At 35.1% G+C, this 22,365-nt stretch overlaps 2 protein-coding genes across 3 annotated transcripts; one reads left to right on the top strand and one right to left on the bottom strand.

The window, feature by feature from the left end:
• The first annotated feature begins 453 nt into the window (after positions 1 to 453).
• Positions 454 to 19,132, top strand: LOC127244439 (DNA polymerase epsilon catalytic subunit A-like). Its single transcript, XM_051264986.1, has 49 exons — positions 454 to 776; positions 895 to 960; positions 1,067 to 1,126; positions 1,258 to 1,353; positions 1,944 to 2,104; positions 2,269 to 2,357; positions 2,440 to 2,657; positions 3,396 to 3,482; positions 3,577 to 3,711; positions 4,030 to 4,152; positions 5,333 to 5,416; positions 6,367 to 6,531; positions 6,754 to 6,930; positions 7,400 to 7,513; positions 7,979 to 8,083; positions 8,523 to 8,641; positions 8,730 to 8,871; positions 8,955 to 9,049; positions 9,194 to 9,299; positions 9,389 to 9,468; positions 9,558 to 9,734; positions 9,920 to 10,004; positions 10,169 to 10,249; positions 10,359 to 10,502; positions 10,591 to 10,686; positions 10,988 to 11,188; positions 11,470 to 11,524; positions 11,603 to 11,745; positions 11,823 to 12,274; positions 12,466 to 12,583; positions 12,656 to 12,853; positions 12,945 to 13,019; positions 13,433 to 13,623; positions 13,920 to 14,103; positions 14,183 to 14,247; positions 14,872 to 15,004; positions 15,087 to 15,188; positions 15,283 to 15,366; positions 15,559 to 15,633; positions 15,725 to 15,784; positions 15,874 to 16,130; positions 16,204 to 16,252; positions 16,728 to 16,888; positions 16,969 to 17,035; positions 17,274 to 17,420; positions 17,603 to 17,770; positions 17,845 to 18,057; positions 18,212 to 18,318; positions 18,462 to 19,132. Exons 1-49 carry the CDS (start codon positions 615 to 617, stop codon positions 18,820 to 18,822), a joined length of 6,633 nt encoding a protein of 2,210 aa, XP_051120943.1. The 5' UTR covers positions 454 to 614; the 3' UTR covers positions 18,823 to 19,132.
• Positions 19,133 to 19,241: 109 nt separating this feature from the next.
• Positions 19,242 to 20,580, bottom strand: LOC127244441 (uncharacterized). Of its 2 annotated transcripts, none has more exons than XM_051264992.1 (3): positions 20,429 to 20,580; positions 20,270 to 20,317; positions 19,242 to 20,083 (listed from the first exon to the last, which is right to left on the bottom strand). In XM_051264992.1, the coding sequence occupies exon 3, from the start codon at positions 20,050 to 20,052 to the stop codon at positions 19,471 to 19,473; it is 582 nt and encodes a 193-aa protein (XP_051120949.1). In that variant the 5' UTR covers positions 20,053 to 20,083; positions 20,270 to 20,317; positions 20,429 to 20,580; the 3' UTR covers positions 19,242 to 19,470. The 2 variants fall into 2 exon arrangements, with proteins under 2 accessions (XP_051120949.1, XP_051120950.1); XM_051264993.1 differs by having other exon boundaries at positions 19,242 to 20,142.
• Positions 20,581 to 22,365: the final 1,785 nt, after the last annotated feature.

Raw genomic sequence — 22,365 nt, forward strand, 5'->3', positions numbered from 1 at the left:
AATTTTATAAATATAAAAATTTGGTGCAATTTCATACAATCACAGGTGAATTTTTTAAATTTTAGTCGATTTTTTTTTTATGTTAGGTCGATAATATAAAAAATAAATAATATTTTATGTTAGAACATTTTTTTTAATGAATAAAATACGAATATATATATCGTATTTTTATAATATTTACGGAGAATTTGTCCTAATATATTTTTACTAGTATAATTATGATTGATTTGTGTCTGGATATACCAACCAAATACACCCATAATTTTAACCCAAAAAAAAATACTAAAAAATAAAATAAAAAATCAATGTTTGAAACCTTAGAGCCTTTTTATGGGCTACATAAGTTTAAATGGGCCCAAAAGGCCCATCAGCCCATCAGTTGTCAAAATTGGAGGGTCAATTTGATAATACAACGACATCCTTAAGCGCGGGAAACAAATATTTACAGCCTCTCCCTCTCTCCCTCTCTCTCTCTCTCTCTCTCTCTCGCACTTCCCTCACTCTTTCCCTTCTCTACAAAATCTTCCGATCTCGCTGCTGCTACTTCCTTATCGGTTCCACTTCATTTTATTGTTCAAGTCACTTCTGGAAGTGTCAGAATCTGCGTAGGAAGGATGAATGGCGGCGACTATCGTCGGAGAGATCGAAGGGATTCACGGATTTCCAAGAAGCAGAAGTTAATTCTGAATGCGGAGGAGCAGCTCGAGTCCAGGCTGGGATTCGATCTTTTTACAGAAGGAGAGAGGCGCCTCGGCTGGTTGCTTACTTTCGCCTCTGTGAGATTCTCTCTTGCATTTTTATTTATTTTATTGTCAATTCGTCTACTTGAATATTGCTGGTGGTTTTTTTTTTTATGTTTAATTACTAATGATTATGAGCTGGTTTTGCAAATAGTCGTCTTGGGAGGATCAAGAAACTCGTAAAGTGTACAGTTCTGTCGATCTTTATTTTGTATGTCAGGTATGTGGTTCAGTTTTCCTTAGTGGAACGAGTAAATTAGAATCATTAGAGTCGTGTTTATGTATAATTTTGTCTGTTTATTTACTGTTGAATGCTATGAATGAAGGATGGATCTATGTTTAAGGCAAAGTACAAGTACCGGCCATATTTTTATGCCGCTACCAAGGTTAGTCAATATATAAGTACAAACACACACACACATATATATGTATGAGTACCAAAAGGAAGGTTGATGCTTAATGGCCAATTTCTGTATGTTATGAAGGACTCATATTGTTTTGCATATTTTGATTATAGGAGAAAATGGAGTTGGATGTTGAAGCATATCTGAGGAGGCGATATGAAGGCGAAGTAGCCGACATTAAAATTGTGGAGAAAGAAGATCTTGATCTTGTAATGTGCATAATTTTTACTGCAAGCAGAAACTTGGTTTTCCAATGTTATTGCTAGTTTGCTACACAATTTTATGGTGTCAAAAGTAAATCTAACTTTCGTGGAAGCTCATTGGAACTGTAGTAACAAAGGTGCTAAAGTGAGCTGTGTAAATGAGAAAAAAGATCTGAAGAGAACATAAGTTTCCTAAACAGGTGAATAAAAAAGTGTGTTATAAGGTCCTTTCGATGCTTTGTAGGTTCTGAGATTTAACATTCAGAATCTGAAATCTTTTGGAGTCCTACAGTAAATTATAGATGAGAGCCAATCATAAAATCACATAAAGGTATAGTGTTAATGGTATTAGAATTTGTGCCCAAATGCATTTGTTCTTTTGATTTACTCCTTACACAGTTCTGATTGACAATACAAAGTGTCCAATTTCCTCTTTTTATATTAAGTGAAATCCTATAATAGTGAGAACTTGGGCCTATTAAGAATCAACAATGCTATTAGGGTTTATGATGCCATTTCCCATTTCTTTGATGCTGAAAGAATGTTAACTTTGTTATATTGAGACTTTTTTCTGAAATACTCATCAATTGTTGCAGAAAAATCACCTGTCTGGTTTGCAAAAATCTTATTTGAAGATATCTTTTGACACTGTACAACAATTGATGCAAGTGAAGAAGGATCTCATTCAGGTTGTTGAAAGAAACCAGGCAAAGATGGATGCAGAGGATGCATATGAATCCATATTGACTGGGAGAAGGTAATGATCATCTCTGCATATTCATTATTAGTTTTTCATATTAGAGTAGCTCCCTCCCCCTCCCTCGTTTACCTTTTCAATTGAAATGTTTAATTTTACTGTGTTCACTTCATATTTTCGCATAGGCTAACTCTTACCTGAATCTAACAATTCTCATTGTGCAGCAAACAAAGACCTCAGGATTTCATAGAGTGCATAATCGATCTTCGTGAATTTGACGTACCTTATCATGTTCGCTTTGCCATTGATAATGGTGACTTATTTATTCATATAACGAAGCTTATTTTCCCTTAATTCTCTGTATGCTGTCTCATTCTTTGATTTGCATAATTCAGATATAAGATGCGGGCAGTGGTATGATGTAAGCATATCCAGCGGCGGAATTACAATGGAAAGGAGAAAAGATCTTTTACAACGTGCAGAAGTTCATATATGTGCTTTTGATATTGAAACCACAAAGCTTCCTTTAAAATTTCCTGATGCAGAATATGATTCAGTCATGATGATTTCTTACATGGTTGATGGCCAAGGATATCTTATCATTAATAGGGAGGTAATCAAAATGAAATGAAATTTAACTGCATTCTCTCTACAAGCATGAATATAAGTTACTAGTCAGTGTTATCATCCACTTCTTTCCATTGATTATATCTCTTAAGTTGAGTAATTGCAAGCATTTGATAATTTGTTTGCATGGATTATTGTCGAAAAACAATTGAAAAATCAAGATTAATTTAGCATGCTAAATTAGAACTTAAGTCTTTCAGTTTTGGTAACCTTTTATGATTCTTGATACATCCCATAAGTTTTTAATTTTTTGTTTATTTTCATTTTTCTTTAAAAATCTCATAGTTTAAGGCAGTAGAGAGGGGTTGCTGGAGAGGACATGTGCTAAGTGAATGCCTATCCTTGATTAGAAAAGAGCTTGTGTTATGGGATGAATTCAAAAAGAAGGCAGCATATTTCTAACGAATATTAAATCTGAATATTTGTGGCCTCTTATAAATGATCATATTTAATTTCTTTGTCAACCATAAAAGAATTTGTATTCTTCATTATGCAATGCTGACAGTAGAAAGTTTGGTACCATTGGATGTAACTGATCAAGGATTAAATGAATCTGAAGTATGGAGCTCTTGGCAAATTTTGATATGTGGGAATTTGTCAATAATATCAAACAGTGCAATATGGTATCTAATTTATGTAGTCTTTTGTAGTAAAGATTATTTTTTTCTTTAGTAACTAATTAGATGATCAACTTCTGTAAATAATGATGACTGGTTAATTGCAGTGTGTTGGTGAGGACATAGAGGATTTAGAATACACTCCCAAACCAGAGTATGAAGGGTTTTTCAAGGTGACAAATGTGAAAGATGAGGTAAATGATGCAATATATGTTATTCATAAATAATACATGTACACATTCAAAACTAAAATACTGAATTTACTTTATGATTCCAACAATTGTGCAGAAGGAACTTCTTAGATGGTGGTTTAACCATATGCAAGATGTGAAGCCTGGTATATATGTCACATACAATGGAGACTTCTTCGACTGGCCCTTCCTTGAACGCAGAGCAGTTTATCATGGATTTGACATGAATGAAGTATGTATTACATCAGTGCTAGCTAAAAGAGTTTCTTCAACTATTTTCAGTGAACCTGCAATAACAAATCCCAGTCCATTACTATCCATAGTTCAGAAAAATGTGACCTTACCTACCAAATTCAAATTCACTATGGTGGCATATGAGCATCAAAATCATCCATAATCACTGCTTTTTGTTATGTTTTTTAACTAAGGAGCTTGTTGAGTAGTTGCAACAGCTACTCCAGTTCATTTGAAAATCACTTTCCAGATATTATGGAAGCGAGTCCTACACTAAATTATGTATGTCTGCCTACTAAACTTGTATGATTTACAGGAGCTTGGATTTCGGTGTGATAAAAACCAAGGCGAATGCCGTGCCAGATTTGCTTGCCACATGGACTGCTTTGCATGGGTTAAACGTGATAGTTATCTCCCTCAAGGCAGCCATGGCTTAAAGGTGCAATTCTTCTTTTTTCTATTTCATTCATGTGCAATTCCCAATCACCCCCCCCCCCCCCCCCCCCCCCCCCCTCCTAAGCAAAATACACTATTCTGTCTAACAAACATCACATCATACCACTATGCAAACACATCATTTGTTTGTTTTCAGATTTTTAGCCTTACTTTCATTATGCTTCCTAAATGTTAAGTTGACTATATGTTGGCATATGCTATGTTTGTAACAAAAAGTTTTTCCAACTCTTGATTATTCACTCACCCCTACACACCCAAAAAAGTAAAAGTGTTATTTCATTTCCTTCCTACCAATGAAACCTTAGTGATATGATCTTTGTTCCCAAATTTTAGGTTCAAAATAAGGTTACGAATTACGATGGCATCCAAGCAACTTATGATTCTTCTATGCACATGGAGATTTCTAGATTTACATTAACGGTGCCCACCATTCTGTTGAATTTCATTATTGTGTCCTTCTTGGACATAGAATGCACCTGAACACCAAAATGATGAGAAAATGGCATTGTCAGTGTTCTCAAGCATTTCTTAAGATCCCCATACAATAAGCAAACAACTGCGCTAAACACTTTAAAAAACTAAAAATCATGGGAACACATTACAACCCCTAAATCGTAATAACCCAAGACAGCCTCCTCTCAAACACCCCATCTTAGAAACACAGTATAACTTCCTTATTGGGGTACAAGCAGAAACACTTTTGGTCATTAATTTGGATCAATGAGTATGAAATTTTGTTTTTGTAATCAGAGGATTAATACATGGTATTAATATGATTACTTTTATATTTTTGACATATAAAATATTATATACTTGCACACTCTATGAATAAATGTTTCTCTGTGTACTGTGTTAATTCTTAATAGTATTAGTTGTGAATATCACATTATTAGTATGGAATTTCATCAGGATCATGCAGTATGCTGGCTAGAATTCTCACTTATTTTATTTGCCCCCAGACCCTGTACCCTGAATCCATCTCACTTATTTTATGAATACTACATAGTGTTGTACATGGTTCTTCTGTAAATTTAGGGCCTACTTTATGTTAATTTTGACTTTTACTCTAAGGTTGTGATTGAGGATTTTGTATCCTGTGAATTTTGTATCTTATCAAGTAATCTCTTTTCTGCGGTCAATGACTTGTATATCTAATGCTCCAGGCTGTGACAAAAGCAAAATTGGGTTATGATCCATTGGAAGTCAATCCAGAGGACATGGTTCGGTTTGCCAAAGAAAGACCTCAGGTACAAGTTCTGACTCTTCATTTTTGGATTGCCAATGCATTATATAATAGAGAAAATGAACAATTATATGACAATGTTCTAATAAGGATAAGGGAATACTATAAGCTTCTTCTCAATGAGAACATTCATGTTTACAGAACTGCTACTTCATGAACAACTTTAATCTGATATTGTTCATGTCAGTGGTGATTTATATTAAACATCACTGTGATGAAACACATGTACACTACTTTGTTAAACAACACAATCAGGCATATAAAGCATTCATGCAACTATGTGGAGGGTTAAGGTCCAATAGCCATAATGCATTACTTTGTTAAAACTACTAACTGAGCAAAGTGAATAAGAATCTGTATCACTTAGATTGCATTTATTGGTACTTAATCTTTTCTTAATAAAGGGAAAGAAATTACAGCCGTGAATGTAACTTGTAGAACTGTCAAACCTATGGTTGACTGTTGTTGATCAGACTCAAGATTATCAGTGAGAGTTACCATTTTAAAGGTTCAAAAACCTATCATTTTCTTGTAGGTAAAAATTATGTTAATTGTAAGTTGAGCTCCATTTGGTGCATTTCTTCTGATATGGAATTAAGGAACACTTCCCTAAAACTATAATATGATTATTTTGGTTTGCATGTGAGAAGCTGGTGTGAAAACAAAAGCTGTATGATATTGCTATTTTGGTGGCAATGTTATGTTTTATTAGGGAAATCCTTTACAACTTTCATTGGAAGCAGCTGGATGTAGTTATTGCTATAGTCATTAAAATTGTGCACTCTAGATAAATGTTTCTCTGTGTACTGGTGTTAATTCCTAATAATATTACTTGTAAGTATGCTGCATTATGCTGCATTATTAGTTAGGAATTCCATCATGATCATGCAGTCTGGTAGATAGAATTCTCTCACTTATTTCAACTGCCCCTTATGCTTTGTTATGTCTTTTCAGATGATGGCATCCTATTCTGTATCTGATGCTGTTGCAACTTACTACCTGTACATGACTTATGTGCACCCATTTATTTTCTCCCTTGCCACCATTATTCCAATGACACCAGATGAGGTTTTAAGGAAAGGAAGCGGGACTCTCTGCGAAATGCTTCTTATGGTCCAGGTGGGTAATTGAAACCTTATATTGTTTATGGTTTTATGCTGAACAACCTACACATGATGCTTCATTTTCTTAATGTTTGGTCTTTGAAGCATTTTATAATTTAATTTTCTTTCCTCTTACTGGCTTTACTAATTTTCAGCCTTTTCTAATTTGATTTTCGGACTTACTGGCTTCATATGTGAGTATAATCTTACCTGTGCTTTGCTTTTATGATGCTGATAGGCATACCAAGCAAATGTTATCTGCCCCAACAAACACCAATCTGACCCAGAGAAGTTCTATAAGAATCAACTTCTCGAGAGTGAAACATATATTGGTGGCCATGTGGAATGTCTAGAAAGTGGAGTTTTTAGATCAGATCTCCCAGCCAGTTTTAAACTTGATCCAGGTGCATATGAGGTAATGGTTCTGCCTCTCCCTTCAATAAATACTCAAGCACATATTTGTACAGCTATTTAAATTTTGATTGCAAGTGAGTATTGATTGGTGTATATCCCGCTCTTATAGTGCAGACTGTCTGACAGCAGTTCATACAATAGTTGGAACTTGGAAATCTGAATATTTGTGTAATTTTTTTAAAGAATGAGGCAAACATTATCACAAGATATATAGTTTATGCTGTTGGTCAGCCTGCTGAAACAGTCAAACTCTTCAGCGTCAACATAATATCAAATTTGTTTTGCTTGTCTAGTTTGACTGCTGCCTTTGAAAAAAAAATTTTGTTTAAGTACTGTAATTATCTGTTGCAGATGGTTATTGGGATTTGATTATTCTTTTTCACTTTATTGAATCCATAGACCTTGATGATTTCCAATATTGGCATCCTTACTGGTTTATCTTACTGGGAGTAATACTCTTATCCTTACAGCAACTACTTGACAACCTTGACCGTGACTTGCAATATGCTATTAAAGTGGAGGGAAAGATGGACATAGAATCAGTTACGAATTATGATGAAGTGAAGAATGCAATCAAGGAAAAGGTAGTGTAATGTTAGTAATACCAAAATTGAGATCTGTTTAATTTCTTACGAGAAGTTAATATATTTTCAGAATTAGGTTCACGCGTATTAGCTATAATTCACAGACATTATTGCAGCAACAACACGAATACTGTTCTCTGTATATAGTATTATTGTAGACTTTTGCTTTCTTTTCTTTCTTTTCCTTTTTTTTTTTTTTTTTTGAAAAAATAAAAATAAAAATGATGGCTTCAAATTTAATATGGTTTTTTGTGTAATGTGCATGTATTGTGTTACACAGAAATGCTTAATAGCATGCGTTGGAATTTATTTCCTGGTGCTAGTTTTCATTTTTCCTCCATAGTCTGAATTATTCTCCCTTTCACAGTATCCATTTTTGTGTTTTTGAATGTGCTTAAACAGTATTGGACTGCCTGTAAAACCAGCCCAATTTCTTTTTGTTAACTTCTGCCCTTAAATATACAGCTTGTGAAACTGCGGGATGAGCCAATACGTGAAGAATGCCCTCTCATATATCATCTTGATGTTGCAGCCATGTATCCAAATATCATTTTGACTAACAGACTTCAGGTGAGATGACTTTATCAAGTGCGCTTTGTATCATGAAACTTTTTTTATCAATTGAGCAATGTGATTGTTTACACATCAGAGAAACATTGCAGAGCTGTTACTCATAAATCATGAATCTCGCATTTAGGTTCTTGTTCAAAGTTTGGAACATCATAGTTAAGTAGAGTTTTCACTATAGGTGTCTTGGAAACAGTGTGAAGTAGGTAGCCTTAAAACATGAATATTGCATTTGGGTTTTTGTTGAAAAGTTTAGTAAGTCATAAGAGTTTTTAAATGTAGGCTGTCTTGATTAGATACAACGTTCATAAATCTCTGCAAAATGGTGTTACACTATTCTCCTAGGTTGACACTACATTATAGGGTATCACATGAAAATATAGATGCAATCACAAAAGTGATATAACGAGCTAACATTTAAGCTTCTTCTTTCTACTTCTAGCCACCTTCAATAGTCACAGATGAAATATGCACTGCATGTGATTTCAATCGTCCTGGCAAAAACTGCCTGAGGAAGCTTGAATGGGTCTGGCGTGGAGAGATCTACATGGCAAAGAGAAGGTTTAATTCTCTCACTGCAAATTTTTTTGGAGAATGTTGTATCAATATCCAGACTAATATTATAGTAAACTTTCTGCTATTGTTTCAGTGATTACTATCATTTGAAAAGGCAAATTGAATCTGAGCTTGTTGAGAGCACGAATGGGCAACTGTCAAACTCTTTCCTCAACCTCTCAAAAGCAGATCAACAATTGAAACTCAAGGACCGTCTAAAGAAATACTGCCAGAAGGTATAAGCCTCATACAACCTATTTCCCTATGTTGAAATTAAGGTGCCTGTGACAGATTTAGACTGTCTTTCCTGTATTTCTAGGCATACAAAAGAGTACTTGATAAACCTGTTACTGAACTGCAAGAAGCAGGGATCTGCATGCGTGAAAATCCATTTTATGTTGACACTGTTCGCAGGTAGGCACCTGGAATTTTTCATTACTCCATTCATGGTTTCAATCCACATGCATACTTGCCTTGCCCTCTATAAAAATTGAGGTATTGCTTGACAGGTTCATTGTAGGTTTTTTGGTTCCTAATTATTTTCTTTATCTTTTAAAGCTTTCGAGATAGAAGATATGAATACAAAGGGCTCAATAAAGTTTGGAAGGGAAAATTGGCCGAGGCAAAGGCTAGTGGGAATTCTATTAAGATCCAGGAAGCACAAGTATGAATCTATCAGTTTCATTTACATTACAGTAAATTGTCATTGTAATGTATAAATGAATTTAACACCTATAAATATACTTGTCACAGGATATGGTAGTCCTGTATGATTCCTTACAACTAGCCCACAAGTGCATTCTCAACTCCTTCTACGGATATGTTATGCGCAAGTACGTCTGCATGTTTCCCGTTACTTGCAGTAATGTTTGTTTGATGAATCTTTTGGGCTACTGTATATCACTGACATTAAATCTTGTAGGGGTGCACGATGGTATTCCATGGAAATGGCAGGTGTAGTTACATATACTGGAGCAAAAATTATTCAGAATGCCAGGTTACTGATTGAAAGAATTGGAAGGCCTCTTGAATTGGACACTGATGGTATTTGGTGTGTACTACCACAATCATTCCCAGAGAACTTCACATTCAAAACAAAGTATGGTTTTAGTTTGAAATACATGGTGAATTTCCATATTTAACCAAATTCAAATGATGGTATTAAAGTAAAATAACTAGTATTATTGTACAATCTGTTACTTGTTGGATGAGTTTTTTCATTGTATATTAATTTAATTTTTTTATTTATTTTTGTTCTGATCATCTTGTATTCATTGTCCTCAGAACCTCTAAGAAGTTGACAATCTCATATCCTTGTGTTATGCTCAATGTTGATGTGGCCAGAAACAATACCAATGATCAATATCAGGTTCGTAAACTAAATTTCATTCGTTTCCATCTCAATTACTGGTATTACCTCCGTGAGCCACTTGATTTATTGTTTGCCTTGGAAATTGGAAGTTAAATTCATTGGATAACAACAACAGCAACAACAACAATAATATTAATAATTGTTTATATCTCTTCTTGCAGAACCTGAAAGATCCTATTAGCAAGACATACTCAACTCATAGTGAGTGTTCTATTGAGTTTGAGGTGGACGGTCCATATAAGGTGATCCTGACTAAATACCTGAGACATGGCGGTTTTTTTTACCGTATTAGTCTTTGACTTATACCTCTTATGCTGAACTCAAAACTTGAGCAAAATCACATGATTATAGGCAATGATTATACCTGCTTCCAAGGAGGAAGGGATATTGATTAAGAAGCGGTATGCAGTTTTTAATGATGACGGTACCCTAGCCGAACTGAAGGGTTTTGAGATCAAGCGTAGAGGTGAGCTCAAGCTGATAAAAGTGTTCCAGGTATTCCCTTGGGCTGGGTAGAATTTTCCCCATCTGCAACTTTATAGAATAGCTGTGTTTCACAAGTTTGCTAAATTTCTTTTTGCAGGCTGAGCTATTTAATAAGTTTCTTGATGGTTCGACATTAGAAGAGTGCTACTCAGCTGTTGCTTCTGTTGCAAATCGCTGGCTTGATCTTCTTGATGTATGACATCTTTTAATGTTGAAATACAAACAAGCCTTGCTAACATATCTTTTACTAAAATATTTATTTAATCTCTGTAGCACCATTAATTAAAGTTGAACTCTTGGTCATAATCTATTGTTTGTTTTATTCTAAAGATTTCTTCATTTAAATAATTCCATCAAAAAAATGCTTAAATGTATGTTCTACTAATTCACAGTACCTAAAGTAAAATGAGACACCAATGTTCATTCTTTTGAAGGGTGTATTATTATAGTTGCTTGTCTTACCTAACTGATTGATGCATTTATAATCATTTCAGAGTCAGGGAGAAGATATTGCAGATAGTGAATTGCTTGATTATATATCTGAATCAAGCACAATGAGCAAGTCATTAGCAGACTATGGTGAACAAAAGTCATGTGCTGTGACCACAGCAAAACGCTTAGCTGATTTCCTTGGGGACGCTATGGTTAAAGACAAAGGATTGCTTTGCCAGTACATAGTTGCATGTGAACCCAAGGTACAGAAATATTTGCATTGTCAAGGTTATACGACTCACTTTTCTTTTTGTCCACAAATAGGATTTTCTGGTTTTCATTTGATAAGTATTATGCATTAATTAATTTGAAACAGTATTCACTCTTGATGCTGTACAATGTCCTACCTTTTGATGTCTGATAGCCATTAATTATATATCTTTCTTTTGTGGTACTTCCGTTATACCAGGATTTTAACCTAATGGATTCTCTTGGAATGTAACCTTGTTTAACTCTAAAGTGATTGGCATGCTTAATTGGGCAGGGAACCCCAGTGAGCGAGCGTGCTATCCCTGTTGCAATTTTTGAGACTGATGAGGGTACAATTTAATTAGTAGTTATCCAGCATTGATTCTTGTCATGTTGCTTCATTGCTTATGCCTGTATGCGGATGACAGAAATCATGAAGTTCTATGTGAAAAAATGGTGCAAAGTCTCGTCAGATGTTGGCATACGATCTATTATTGATTGGTCGTATTACAAACAGAGGCTCAGTTCAGCTATTCAAAAAATAATTACAATTCCAGCAGCTATGCAAAAGGTGGTGATGCTCCTCAATGATGCTGATTAAGCTTTTTCATTTTTCTAATTTCTGTACTGAAGTTGCACTTTTACTAGGTTGCAAATCCTGTCCCTAGGGTGGTTCATCCAGATTGGCTGCACAAGAAGGTTCGCGAGAAAGAAGACAAATTTCGTCAGCGGAAATTGGTTGATATATTCAGTCGCCGAAAGGGAGAAGATGCTGAGAGGATGACCGCCAGTGACCATGGAAAAGACAGAATTAGTATTTCAGACATGGAAGACTTCATGAACACTGAGAAAACACCTCAAGTTAGGCCTCAGCCTATTGTTCATTCCTATGGGATAATTAATGAACACCATAAAGCTACAACACAGAATCCAGAAGAAGGGTTGGAGCAAAATGGAAGAGATGAAATTGCAGAGCACTCGAGACATCCATTGCAAAAGGATATTGAAGTAACTATCGATAGATGTGTAGATTATCAAGGCTGGCTTGAGTTAAAGAAGAGAAAGTGGAAAGAAACCCGTGAAAAAAGGAAACGTCAAAGGTAGTTTTTCTTAATTTAATCTTTTTGTGAAAACACAGGTATATGAAAAAGTTATTAGAATGATTAATCATGTATGCTTGCTGACTAATGTGAGTTTATTATTTAATGGGTGTGGATTTACTGTTATTAAAATATGTTGTAATCTTATTGATTGGTATTTTTTATCAACATGGATATATTTTTTTTGTCAGGTTAAACCCAATTAATGTTGAAGAGAACCGCCCCAGAGGTAGACAGTCTCAGGGTGCAGTTGGGGTGAATACCTATTTTCAGAGGCATGACTTAGCTCTTAAACGTTGTCATTGGCAGGTGATGTATTCTTTAAGCATTTAGCAGTGTCTCTTTCCTGAATAATAGCTGAATGAAATATTCTCATGTCAGATTATTCAGCTTGTACCAAGTGCACAGCATGGCCAATTTTTCGCTTGGGTGGTAGTAGAAGGAACAATGCATAAGATACCTGTACTTGTCCCTAGGATATTTTACCTCAATTCTAAAGCCCCTGTAACTGAAGAATTCCCAGGAAGACGTGTGAACAAGATACTTCCCCATGGTCGCCAAAGCTTCAACTTGATTGAGGTACAAATAAAGATAATATGTTACTTATGTTTAAACACAGTTGTCAAAAGTTTCGAGTGATTGATGTAATAGTTTAAATGTGGCTTCATAGGTTATTATTGATGAAGATCAATTTAGGGCAGAAAGCCGAAAATTAGCAGCTCACCTTGCAGACCCCGAAGTTGAGGTATTGTGCCCTATCAATAAACATGCTGTAAAATTCAGTAGAGCTTTCTTGACTACCTTGTTTGACCTCAGGTGTATTGTATTGATGCATAGTTGCAAACATTTAAGTTCTCCACTTGGAAAATTCTTCTTTGTTCTTTGTCTTGATAACGCTTAATCACTTTTCTTTATATTATCACGCACTACTCTTGAGAAGATATTTACAAAAACGTGAGTTTTATTATTAATGATGTACAGCTTTGATTCAAATTCAATGATTATTACTTTTGTAATCATTTGCAATTGGGTTTGATAACTATTTAATTAAAATTACCCTTAAGGTCCCAAGGAAAATGTCCAGATTTGAGTACATTATCTATCAAAACTCTGCCTTAAAATTATGTGATCCTGACTTGCTTTGTGAAACTTTTCCAGGGGATATATGAATCCAAGATTCCTCTGGAGTTAAATGCTATCCTTCAGATTGGTTGTGTCTGCAAAGTGGACAAGACTGCAAAAAAAAGAAATCCGCAAGATGGTTGGACTTTGAGTGAATTGCAAATGAAGACAACAACAGAGTGTCCATATCTGGAACAGTCAATTTCTTTCTTTTACTTGTATCATAGGTAATGATGTCATACAAAATTTGTTGGTGTTTTATTACAAAATGCAAAATTGCTATGAGTTTACACTGTTTTCAAACTTTTATGTGGCATCGGAGAGCTTGTGAATATTATTGTTTTATTGTTCCATTGACTGATAGGCAGGCCTAATCATACTAGCATAGGTTTATATGTACTTGCTTAATCTTGTAGTTGGTCCTTCAATTTTTTATTTTATTTTATTTTTTGTACTCTATTAACTATTTATATTTTGTTCTGTAGCATGTCTGTACTAATTCTTGGTTTCTAATGGTCATCAGCTTCTGTGATAGTCGAGCTATGTTTGTAGCATATTTTCCTGCATCATCCCAAGGATCTGTTGTGGTTGCCAGTCCTTACCAAACTAAGGAATTATCAACTCAAATGCTAGAGAGGCAGTTCTATGAAGCCACACAAGCATTATCATATCAACCTCCTATGCCTAATGAAGGAATTACGTTCAAGGTATATTTATTTTGGCCTAGATACATCTGTATTATTAATTTTTCATTATACTCGTTTATAATAATGCTCTGTTGTCAAGGTGGATTATGTCGGGAGTGTCAAGGATGCTCAAAGAAGCTTGCTGAAGGAGATAACTGAATACAGGTTTTTCGTCTTCTTTCAAAATAAAACCTATTTGTCAGACTGAGTGATAGCGTGTTTATAAGCTTATTTCGTAATTAAAATATTGAATCAGCTTTTAATTGAACCTTCCATCCCCACAATTGTCCTCTAGCATGACTATTATGCATATGCTCCTTTATTATTTAGTTATATTTCAGTTGTTATTATTATATATCATGTCTATTTATATGACCCTGATTTCATTATTAATAATATACAACTATGAAATTCTACAAAATGTAATAGATATAATTTGAGGAAAGCGTAATTTATGAAAAGATTGTAAAATTTGATGATGCAATTCGATTTTAATGACCGTAAATGGGATGAAATTCTATCTCTATAGGGTCCGCGTATCATATAGTAGGCCAAAGCTTTTTATGTTTTCTTTCACATATAGATAGAATGAGGCTTTCATTTAAAGTATAACTTGTCGTTTGGATATATGGAATCAAATTGAGCTAATTTTTTCTGACTCTACTTTTAACAACACATCCAACAGCTATTCAAACTTAGAGAGTTCTGCATGTGCATCTTATATATCTGCTACTTTTATGGCATTGCTGAATGAATGGCTGGACATGTGACTTGTTATTGGTTTGACAGGCATCGGCATCATGGACCTGTAGTTGCTATTATAGAGAGTCCTAATTCTCATTTATTAAAGACCAGCATACGGGCATTAGAAGAACTTCCTTGTATAACTATTCCTTCCAATGCTCGTGATAGTTTATATCAGGTGATCTGTTTCAGACACAGTCTCTTTATGATGTGTTTCTACTTTAATTGCACTAACATGCTGCAACATTCTTTGTGGATAGGCTATAGGTTGGCAAGTTATTGCTGCAAAAATCGGAATACAGCGGTGTGCTGCATCATCCCAATGGTTGAATGAGAGAATTTCACTTTCAAGATATGCCCATGTATGATCTGTTGCTTCGGTTTCTTGATAACATATGTTCATTGAACGTGCCTATTTCAATTTCTTATCTAACAAATTTTGGTGTTTATATGCAGGTTCCTTTGGGAAATTTTGAAGTTGATTGGCTCATACATACAGCAGACATCTTCTTGTCTAGAGCACTGCATGATCAGCAACAGGTGGATGTTTTCTTCATCACAAAATTGAACTTCGCTTACATTTTCTTCTTAAGTCATTTCAGTACATAAAGCAATGCTGAGCCACACTGCTATAATTCCCATCAAAAGCCTGTGTTTTTTAATCCGATGCTTTGAGAGAGGGTGTTACCATTTCTTGAATTTGAATCCTCAAGTATAATTTATCTTTATAAGGTTCTTTGGGCATCTGATAATGGCATTCCTGATCTGGGAGGCACTGACGAAGAAGTACCGTCTTTTGTAGATGAGGTTTGGACTCAATATCAGAGTATCTTTACTTGGCAGCATTTTCTTTGTCAGCTGCAGTGTCTGTGAATTGATAGTTTTTCTTTTATTCCAGGTTAATCAACCTGTTCTGACTTATCCCGGTGCATATAGGAAAGTTACTGTTGAACTTAAGGTTTTAGTTGTTTCTCTACCTCCTTTCCATCGGGTCGGTCCCTTCTTTTGTGTGGGATTTTGATGCATTGTTCTGCCTTTATCTTTTAGATTCATCATCTAGCTGTCAATGCTCTCCTGAAAAGCAATCAAGTGAATGAAATGGAAGGAGGAGCGCTATTTGGTCTGGACCATGAATTAAATCCCACCTCATCTGACGGACAATATTATTGTGATGAGGAAACATCATGTGCACCTGCATTTCGGGTGCTTAAGCAGTTGATACAAAGGTGTCTCTCTGATGCTGTGACATCAGGAAATGTGTTTGCAGATGCTATATTGCAGCATCTTTACCGCTGGCTTTGCAGGTATATATATATATAATCTAGTTGAATGCATTGCCCAATCCTTTCAGTAACTTATCTTTTTTTTATATTGCAGTCCAAAGTCTAGACTCCATGATCCTGCTCTCCATCGAATGCTCCATAAGGTGAGCATCCTCAGGAAACCGAGTGTTATAGTAGAAGTCAGAAAAGGATTATCATAATGCATGGTCAAGAGATTCTTGGAAAAATAAGTATGTATATTGGAAAAGATTAAACATCACCTCATCCAAAGTTTAAATCGGTCAAGATATGCATAAGTTCATGCATACAAACTTTTTTCTAACTTTTGCATGTTTCTTCAGGAGCTTTTTTCCATGTTAACTTTTGTTTTCCTTTTTTTCCCTTAAAGAAAATGTGCTGAAATGATTTTTCATTAAATGGTGATGGTTAAATTCAAGATCAAGAACTTTGGGTCTAATACATAGTTAAGTTTATAAATATTGTGTGGTTATTTTTATTGATCTTTTATATGCTTGAAAATATGCGACTTGTGTCAGGAGATAATTTGGCATTATTTTTTTCTGAAATTGATTAGGGGATTCTTAATCATTGAAGATATGATGACACCTTTAATGACAGGTTATGCAAAAGGTTTTTGCTCTGTTGTTGGCTGAGCTTCGGAAATTAGGCGCAACAATCGTATTTGCAAGCTTTGGCAGAGTTATAATTGATACAGGAAAGTCAGATCTCTCTGCAGCTAAAGCTTATTGTGACAGTGTACTTAAAACTCTGCAAACAAGGTTTGTCTCGGCATGCTTCCTGGACGACATGTAACTCAGTTATCAATTTATTGTCACCTGAAATTTATCTTTGGTAGCAGGGACCTATTTGAGTGGATTGAACTTGAACCTTGTCAATTCTGGCATTCCCTGCTCTTTATGGATCAGGTTAGCTCCTTACCGTAGTTTATATTGCCCCAAGTCCCGACCACTTCCCATGAGATTATGTAATAAGATGCATATGTATATTTATGCAATTTTGTTGCAATGACCATTTCGAATAGTGGGCATCATGTATGGTTAGTGTGTTGAAAACAAAATGCATGTGCAATGATCTCTGTGTTGTTTCAACTTTCTGATGCATTTATCTTCTCCCTGTTCTTCCCCTCATTTTTCTCAATGACAGTATAACTATGGCGGAATTCAAGCTAGATCAAGAGAGGCGTCTTCGGAAAAACATTCAGAAGCAAGCAGTCAAAGTATGCAGACAGACTCTCAAGTTGACATTGTCTCCAACTGGACTATTGCAGAAAACTTACCTAAATCAACTCAGGTCTGTACTCAATCCAGGACGTAGGCTCGTTTGCTGATTTGACTTGAATTGTCTCGCTTTATTTTGTCTTTTACATGTTGCTGCAAAAGCTACCCTTCGAATTTCTTAATCTTAAGCCTTCATTTAAGCATTCGATGATTCCATTGTTTGTCTGCTAATTCATTGCTGTTCACATTTTTCAGGATCACTTCATCTTGATTGTTTCTGAGTTTTTATATTTTCCATGGAAGTTTGCACAAGAAGAAGCAGAAAAAAGAGCATCAGTAACGAGCGAACACTGTACACCATCAATCACAGCTTCAACTGCCGAAATTCTTGAATCACAGATAACAGAATTTCTGAAGAAAAAGGTATAGAAGCATGTTATGTTATAACTCCTGCATTTACATTCTTCGCAAATCTTAAACCGATTATTTGTCTACAGATTGGATCCGACTTTACAGATAAACTTCTTAAAATTGTCTGCGATCCAAGTCTTCATATGATCGATAGAAGCAAATCTCAGGGTGATCCCAACATATCCAGTGGAAGCTTGCAATCTTCAAGTAGCAGCCATAAGAGCAATTCTTCCCTGGATTTCATTAAGTATGTTTGCGCAGTTCTGGCACTCGATCGAAGAGTTCAGCATGAAGTTCTGGTAAGAATATCTCAACATTTTATATAACTTTACTTCTAATCTGAACCAACACATCGATACAAACTACTTTGTACTTGTTTATTTTCTTGTAACTTGGCTTCTTGTCAATTGAATATCTCAGGCTAATAGTCTAGTTTGTTCTTGACTTGCTAAGGTTATGCGAAGAAATCTCCTGAAACTCGTCCGCACAAAGGAATTTGCTCCAGAGGCTGAATTTCGAAACCAATCTACGCCGCTAACCCTACCAAATGTCATTTGCAGGTACTTCCGTCATTAATTTGCGGCAATTTTTCAAGAATGCAAATGTAGTGTTGTATAAGGATCCCCTATAGAGTTATGTAACAATTTCCGAATTCTGAGCTCATTCGGTAGCTAACAGAAACTGCATCACGTGTTGTCTGCAGCTACTGCAACGACTGCAGGGATCTAGATTTGTCCCATGACCGATCACTAATGGCCGGGGAATGGCGATGTGCAGCGCCTCAGTGCGGGCAGCCTTACGACTCTGAGGCAATGGAGAATCAACTCCTTCAGATCATCCGACAGCGCGAGAGGCTCTACCATCTTCAGGACCTCATCTGCCTCAAATGCAACCAAATCAAAGCTGCGCACTTAGCCGAGCAATGCGCCTGCGCTGGATCCTTCACCTGCATGGAAAGCCCCTCCGAGTTTCAAGCCAAACTGCAGGTCTTCTCGAATATAGCAGGGAATCAGAAGTTCCGGCTCCTCCAAGAATGCATTTCTTGGATCTTAGAAGCCTTGTGACACTGCAAGGCAGATGAATGACAAGATTATGACGCTCAATCAATTGCACGCTATCCTCATGCAAATTTGCGCTGCCAATTCATCGAAACAGTGTGACCATATGATCTTTCCTACTCAGGTCTCCCTTCATATTTAATCAGATCATTCTGAGATGAGAGCTTCATTATATATACAGTGTATAAGTAATGTGCATAGATTAGCAGCACTCCACTCCTAAAGAATGAATATTTAACACAGAATGGAAAATAAAGTACTTCTACAGTACAGTACAAATGATGATGATGATGTATGTCTTGGATCCCTTTGTAGTAATCAATCTGTGTCATTAAAAATACACAACTTCATATGCATTAATTCATCAATCTTCTTCACTTTTCAGCACACACAGACAAAGAAGACATACAGATAGATACAGGAAGTATCTTGTGAAAAGTTAATTTGCAGATGCCTTACATAAATTGCTTTTAGAAACATGACATACTCAAAACAATTCTAACTTAGAACATGAAGGAAGTGTATCTATCTTGCAAGCAAGCTCAAGGCAAAATTCATCTGTTCGATGTCAAAACTATCTCTTTCTTATTAAGAAGAAACATATAACAATTGCACTACAAAGTGATCTTAATTTTTGACTAACACATACCCCATTCATTCCATCACTGCGATTCCCCCGACAGCCTTGATCTTCTCGATTATGCTGTTAGCCTCTTCTTTCGTCACCTGCTGCTTGAGTATGACTGGTGCTTTCTCAACCAGTTCTTTAGCCTCCTTCAATCCAAGATCTGTAAAGGACCGAATTTCCTTGATCACCTTAAGCTTCACGCCAGCATCAAACTTTTCCAGCTTAACATCAAATGTGGTTTTCTCAGCCTTCTCCTCAGTCTTCGCAGGCCCTGCACGCGCCCCGGCTTGGGCACCCACATCCAAACCTTCGGTGTCAATACGTTGCAACTTCGGGAGACTCATCTTGGCCTGCAAAGCTGAACCGATCTGCATTCGCTCTTCTGGAGGCAAAGATGCAATTTTTTCGGCAAGCTGGACAATCTTGTCCGAAGGGGGCGGTCTCGGCCCATACGGATCGTAGAAAGCAGGGTATTTGTATCTCTTTGGCTTGGCTGTGGGATCTCTTGGAACAAAATCAGGTTGAAACCATCGACACTGCAAGAGGATGGTTCTTCCACAAATAGCCGGGCAGGCTCGAGCAAATTGATAGAGTCTAGCTATTTTCATGATCCAGGAATAGATGATGGCTTGACAGCAGCTTTTATGCAAAAGGAAAATGCAAAGTAAATGTTTGCGACTATCTTCTTCGAAATATATCTATTAAAAGAAAAACATTAAGAATATCAAGTTCGAAACATCATTTTCACAAGAACCGATTAATGAATTGCTGGTAAATTTCAGTTATATAAAATTGCATAAAATTTATAAATAAGCAATGAAATACCTGCTCCTGCTCCTCGAACTCGAACAACCTAGCTCGAAACCGACAGGCCTGAAGAGAATCCAAATTAACCAAAAATCACAGTATACTCAACGAAGCGAAAAGGAGGACGGTAACAAAGCCTCCGACAGAGAAAATTAGTGCAAAACTAAACTTACAAACCTCCGAAGAAGCCGGAATAGGAAGAGATGATGATGATGATGATGATGAAGTCGTAGAGGACTGTCGCTGGAGGAGAGATCGATCGAGAAAATGAAAGCGAGATGAAGATGGAGATTGGAATTGAATGGAAGGGGCTACGCTGCGGTTTAGTACATTTGCTACTTTTAATTTGTATTTTAGATTTTTAATCATTTAAAAGAATAAACCGGTTTCGAACCGGAATCGAAATCGGTTTTCTCACGGTTTGGTTTCGGTTCCTGTTTTTTTTTTCGAACCGGCTGTTTAGGAAGAAGAAGGGAGATGTGGTGCGGCGGCTGTGAGTGTGCTATGTTTTAATTAGGGCAGAAGCTTTCAATAAAGTTTATTTTATATTTATAGTTAAAAATATTATATATTATGATATTCTTTTATGAAAATAAAAATAATATTGATATTAATAAAATAAATAAATAATTATTATATTTATATTTTGAATTTTAGAAATTTTAATTATATATTTATATTTCATTTAAACTATATTGGTACATCAACACTTAGTATAATTTATTCTTATTTATTTTAATTCAATACTTAATTTAATTATCTATTAAATTTATTGTTTTAATTTTATTTTATACTACGACAATCTAACCAATTTTTGTTATTATTTATATAATTTTTACATAATAAATATATATTTAAATAAAATCAAAAGTGAAATTAAGAATTTTTTTTTAAAAAAATAAAAAATAAAAATAAATAAGATAAAACCGAAAAATTTTAAACCAAAATTGGCGATTTCAAAATCGTAATAAAAAAACGTTAAATCGAAACTAAAATCATAATTTTAAAGATTCAATTTTAATTTAACATTTTGATAATTAGAGAGTGACCATTCCAACTATTTGGACAAGTATTACTACTTTAAATTTGTATTTATTTATTTTTTTAATAAACAATCATTGTTGAAGAGATGGCTCAAGTTAAAATGGTCATTCAATTATGTTAATCAAAGTGTAATTGTTGCTTAACACATAGGTTGGTTGGACGTGTCAAAATAATATAATTAAGTTAGATTTTTATTTTTATTTTTATTGGTAAATATGTGTAAAAAGAAAAGGTGTTTGTATTTTGTGATGGCTCATAAATGTGTTTTTTTAGTTAAACGGACAAAAATAAAAATATGTAAACTTTTAAAACATGACGAATGGAGTATAATACTATCGGTGACAATTCAGACTGGCCCAGTTTGGAAACGTGCTGAGCCCACATGGCCCAATTTCATATCGAGTTTAAAAAGTTAGGCCCGAGCGAGCACGATCCAATTTGAAGCTTACAATCAAATGTCCGTTCACCGAGAACTTCACCATCAAAATATAATTTAATTCTTATAATTATTTCATTAGTTAATATACATGTAAAAATGTTAAAATTAAAAATATTAATTTTAATAAACTGAGTTGTGATTGGCATGGCACGACTTTAGTGGGCCCTAACACGATCTGGTATTTATTAGTGTGTCGGATCAAGACATTTGAATTTATGTTTTGAAATTCAAACACGATTTTTTTGTGTTTGAGTTCAGATCGAATTTTCAAAGGATATATATTTTTACCAGCTCTATATAATATATTTATTTATTTATCTATTTAAAATAGTGATAAATAAATTTTACTTCAAAAGTATTAGATTAAGTAAATACAATAGTGTCGAATTATATGTCAACCAAAACAAAGACAACTAAAAACACACACCTAAAAAATCCAAGGCCCACTAAAGTTCAAAACTATAAATTAAAGCCCAACATTACCATATTATTAATCTAATACTTCATTCAAAGCCCAATTGAGTCCACTAACGGTCTAGTCAATAAATCATAGCCCAATAACAGCCCAAGAGGGTAATAAGGTAATTTCACGCAGTCCATTGGAGAACCCTAGTATAAATAAGAGACATAT

This window comes from Andrographis paniculata, unplaced genomic scaffold (genome assembly GCF_009805555.1).
Source record: "Andrographis paniculata isolate CXL003 unplaced genomic scaffold, ASM980555v1 Contig9END, whole genome shotgun sequence".
NCBI classification, from domain to species: Eukaryota; Viridiplantae; Streptophyta; class Magnoliopsida; order Lamiales; family Acanthaceae; genus Andrographis; species Andrographis paniculata.

Excerpts from the sequence above, each read along its gene's own strand:
- LOC127244439 (XM_051264986.1), top strand. The coding sequence starts at position 615 with ATGAATGGCGGCGACTATCGTCGGAGAGATCGAAGGGATTCACGGATT. Across the intron at positions 8,084-8,522 it reads TTTTGACTAACAGACTTCAG|CCACCTTCAATAGTCACAGA; the intron begins GTGAGATGACTT and ends TTCTACTTCTAG. Across the intron at positions 9,735-9,919 it reads AACTTCACATTCAAAACAAA|AACCTCTAAGAAGTTGACAA; the intron begins GTATGGTTTTAG and ends CATTGTCCTCAG.
- LOC127244441 (XM_051264992.1), bottom strand. The coding sequence starts at position 20,052 with ATGAAAATAGCTAGACTCTATCAATTTGCTCGAGCCTGCCCGGCTATT.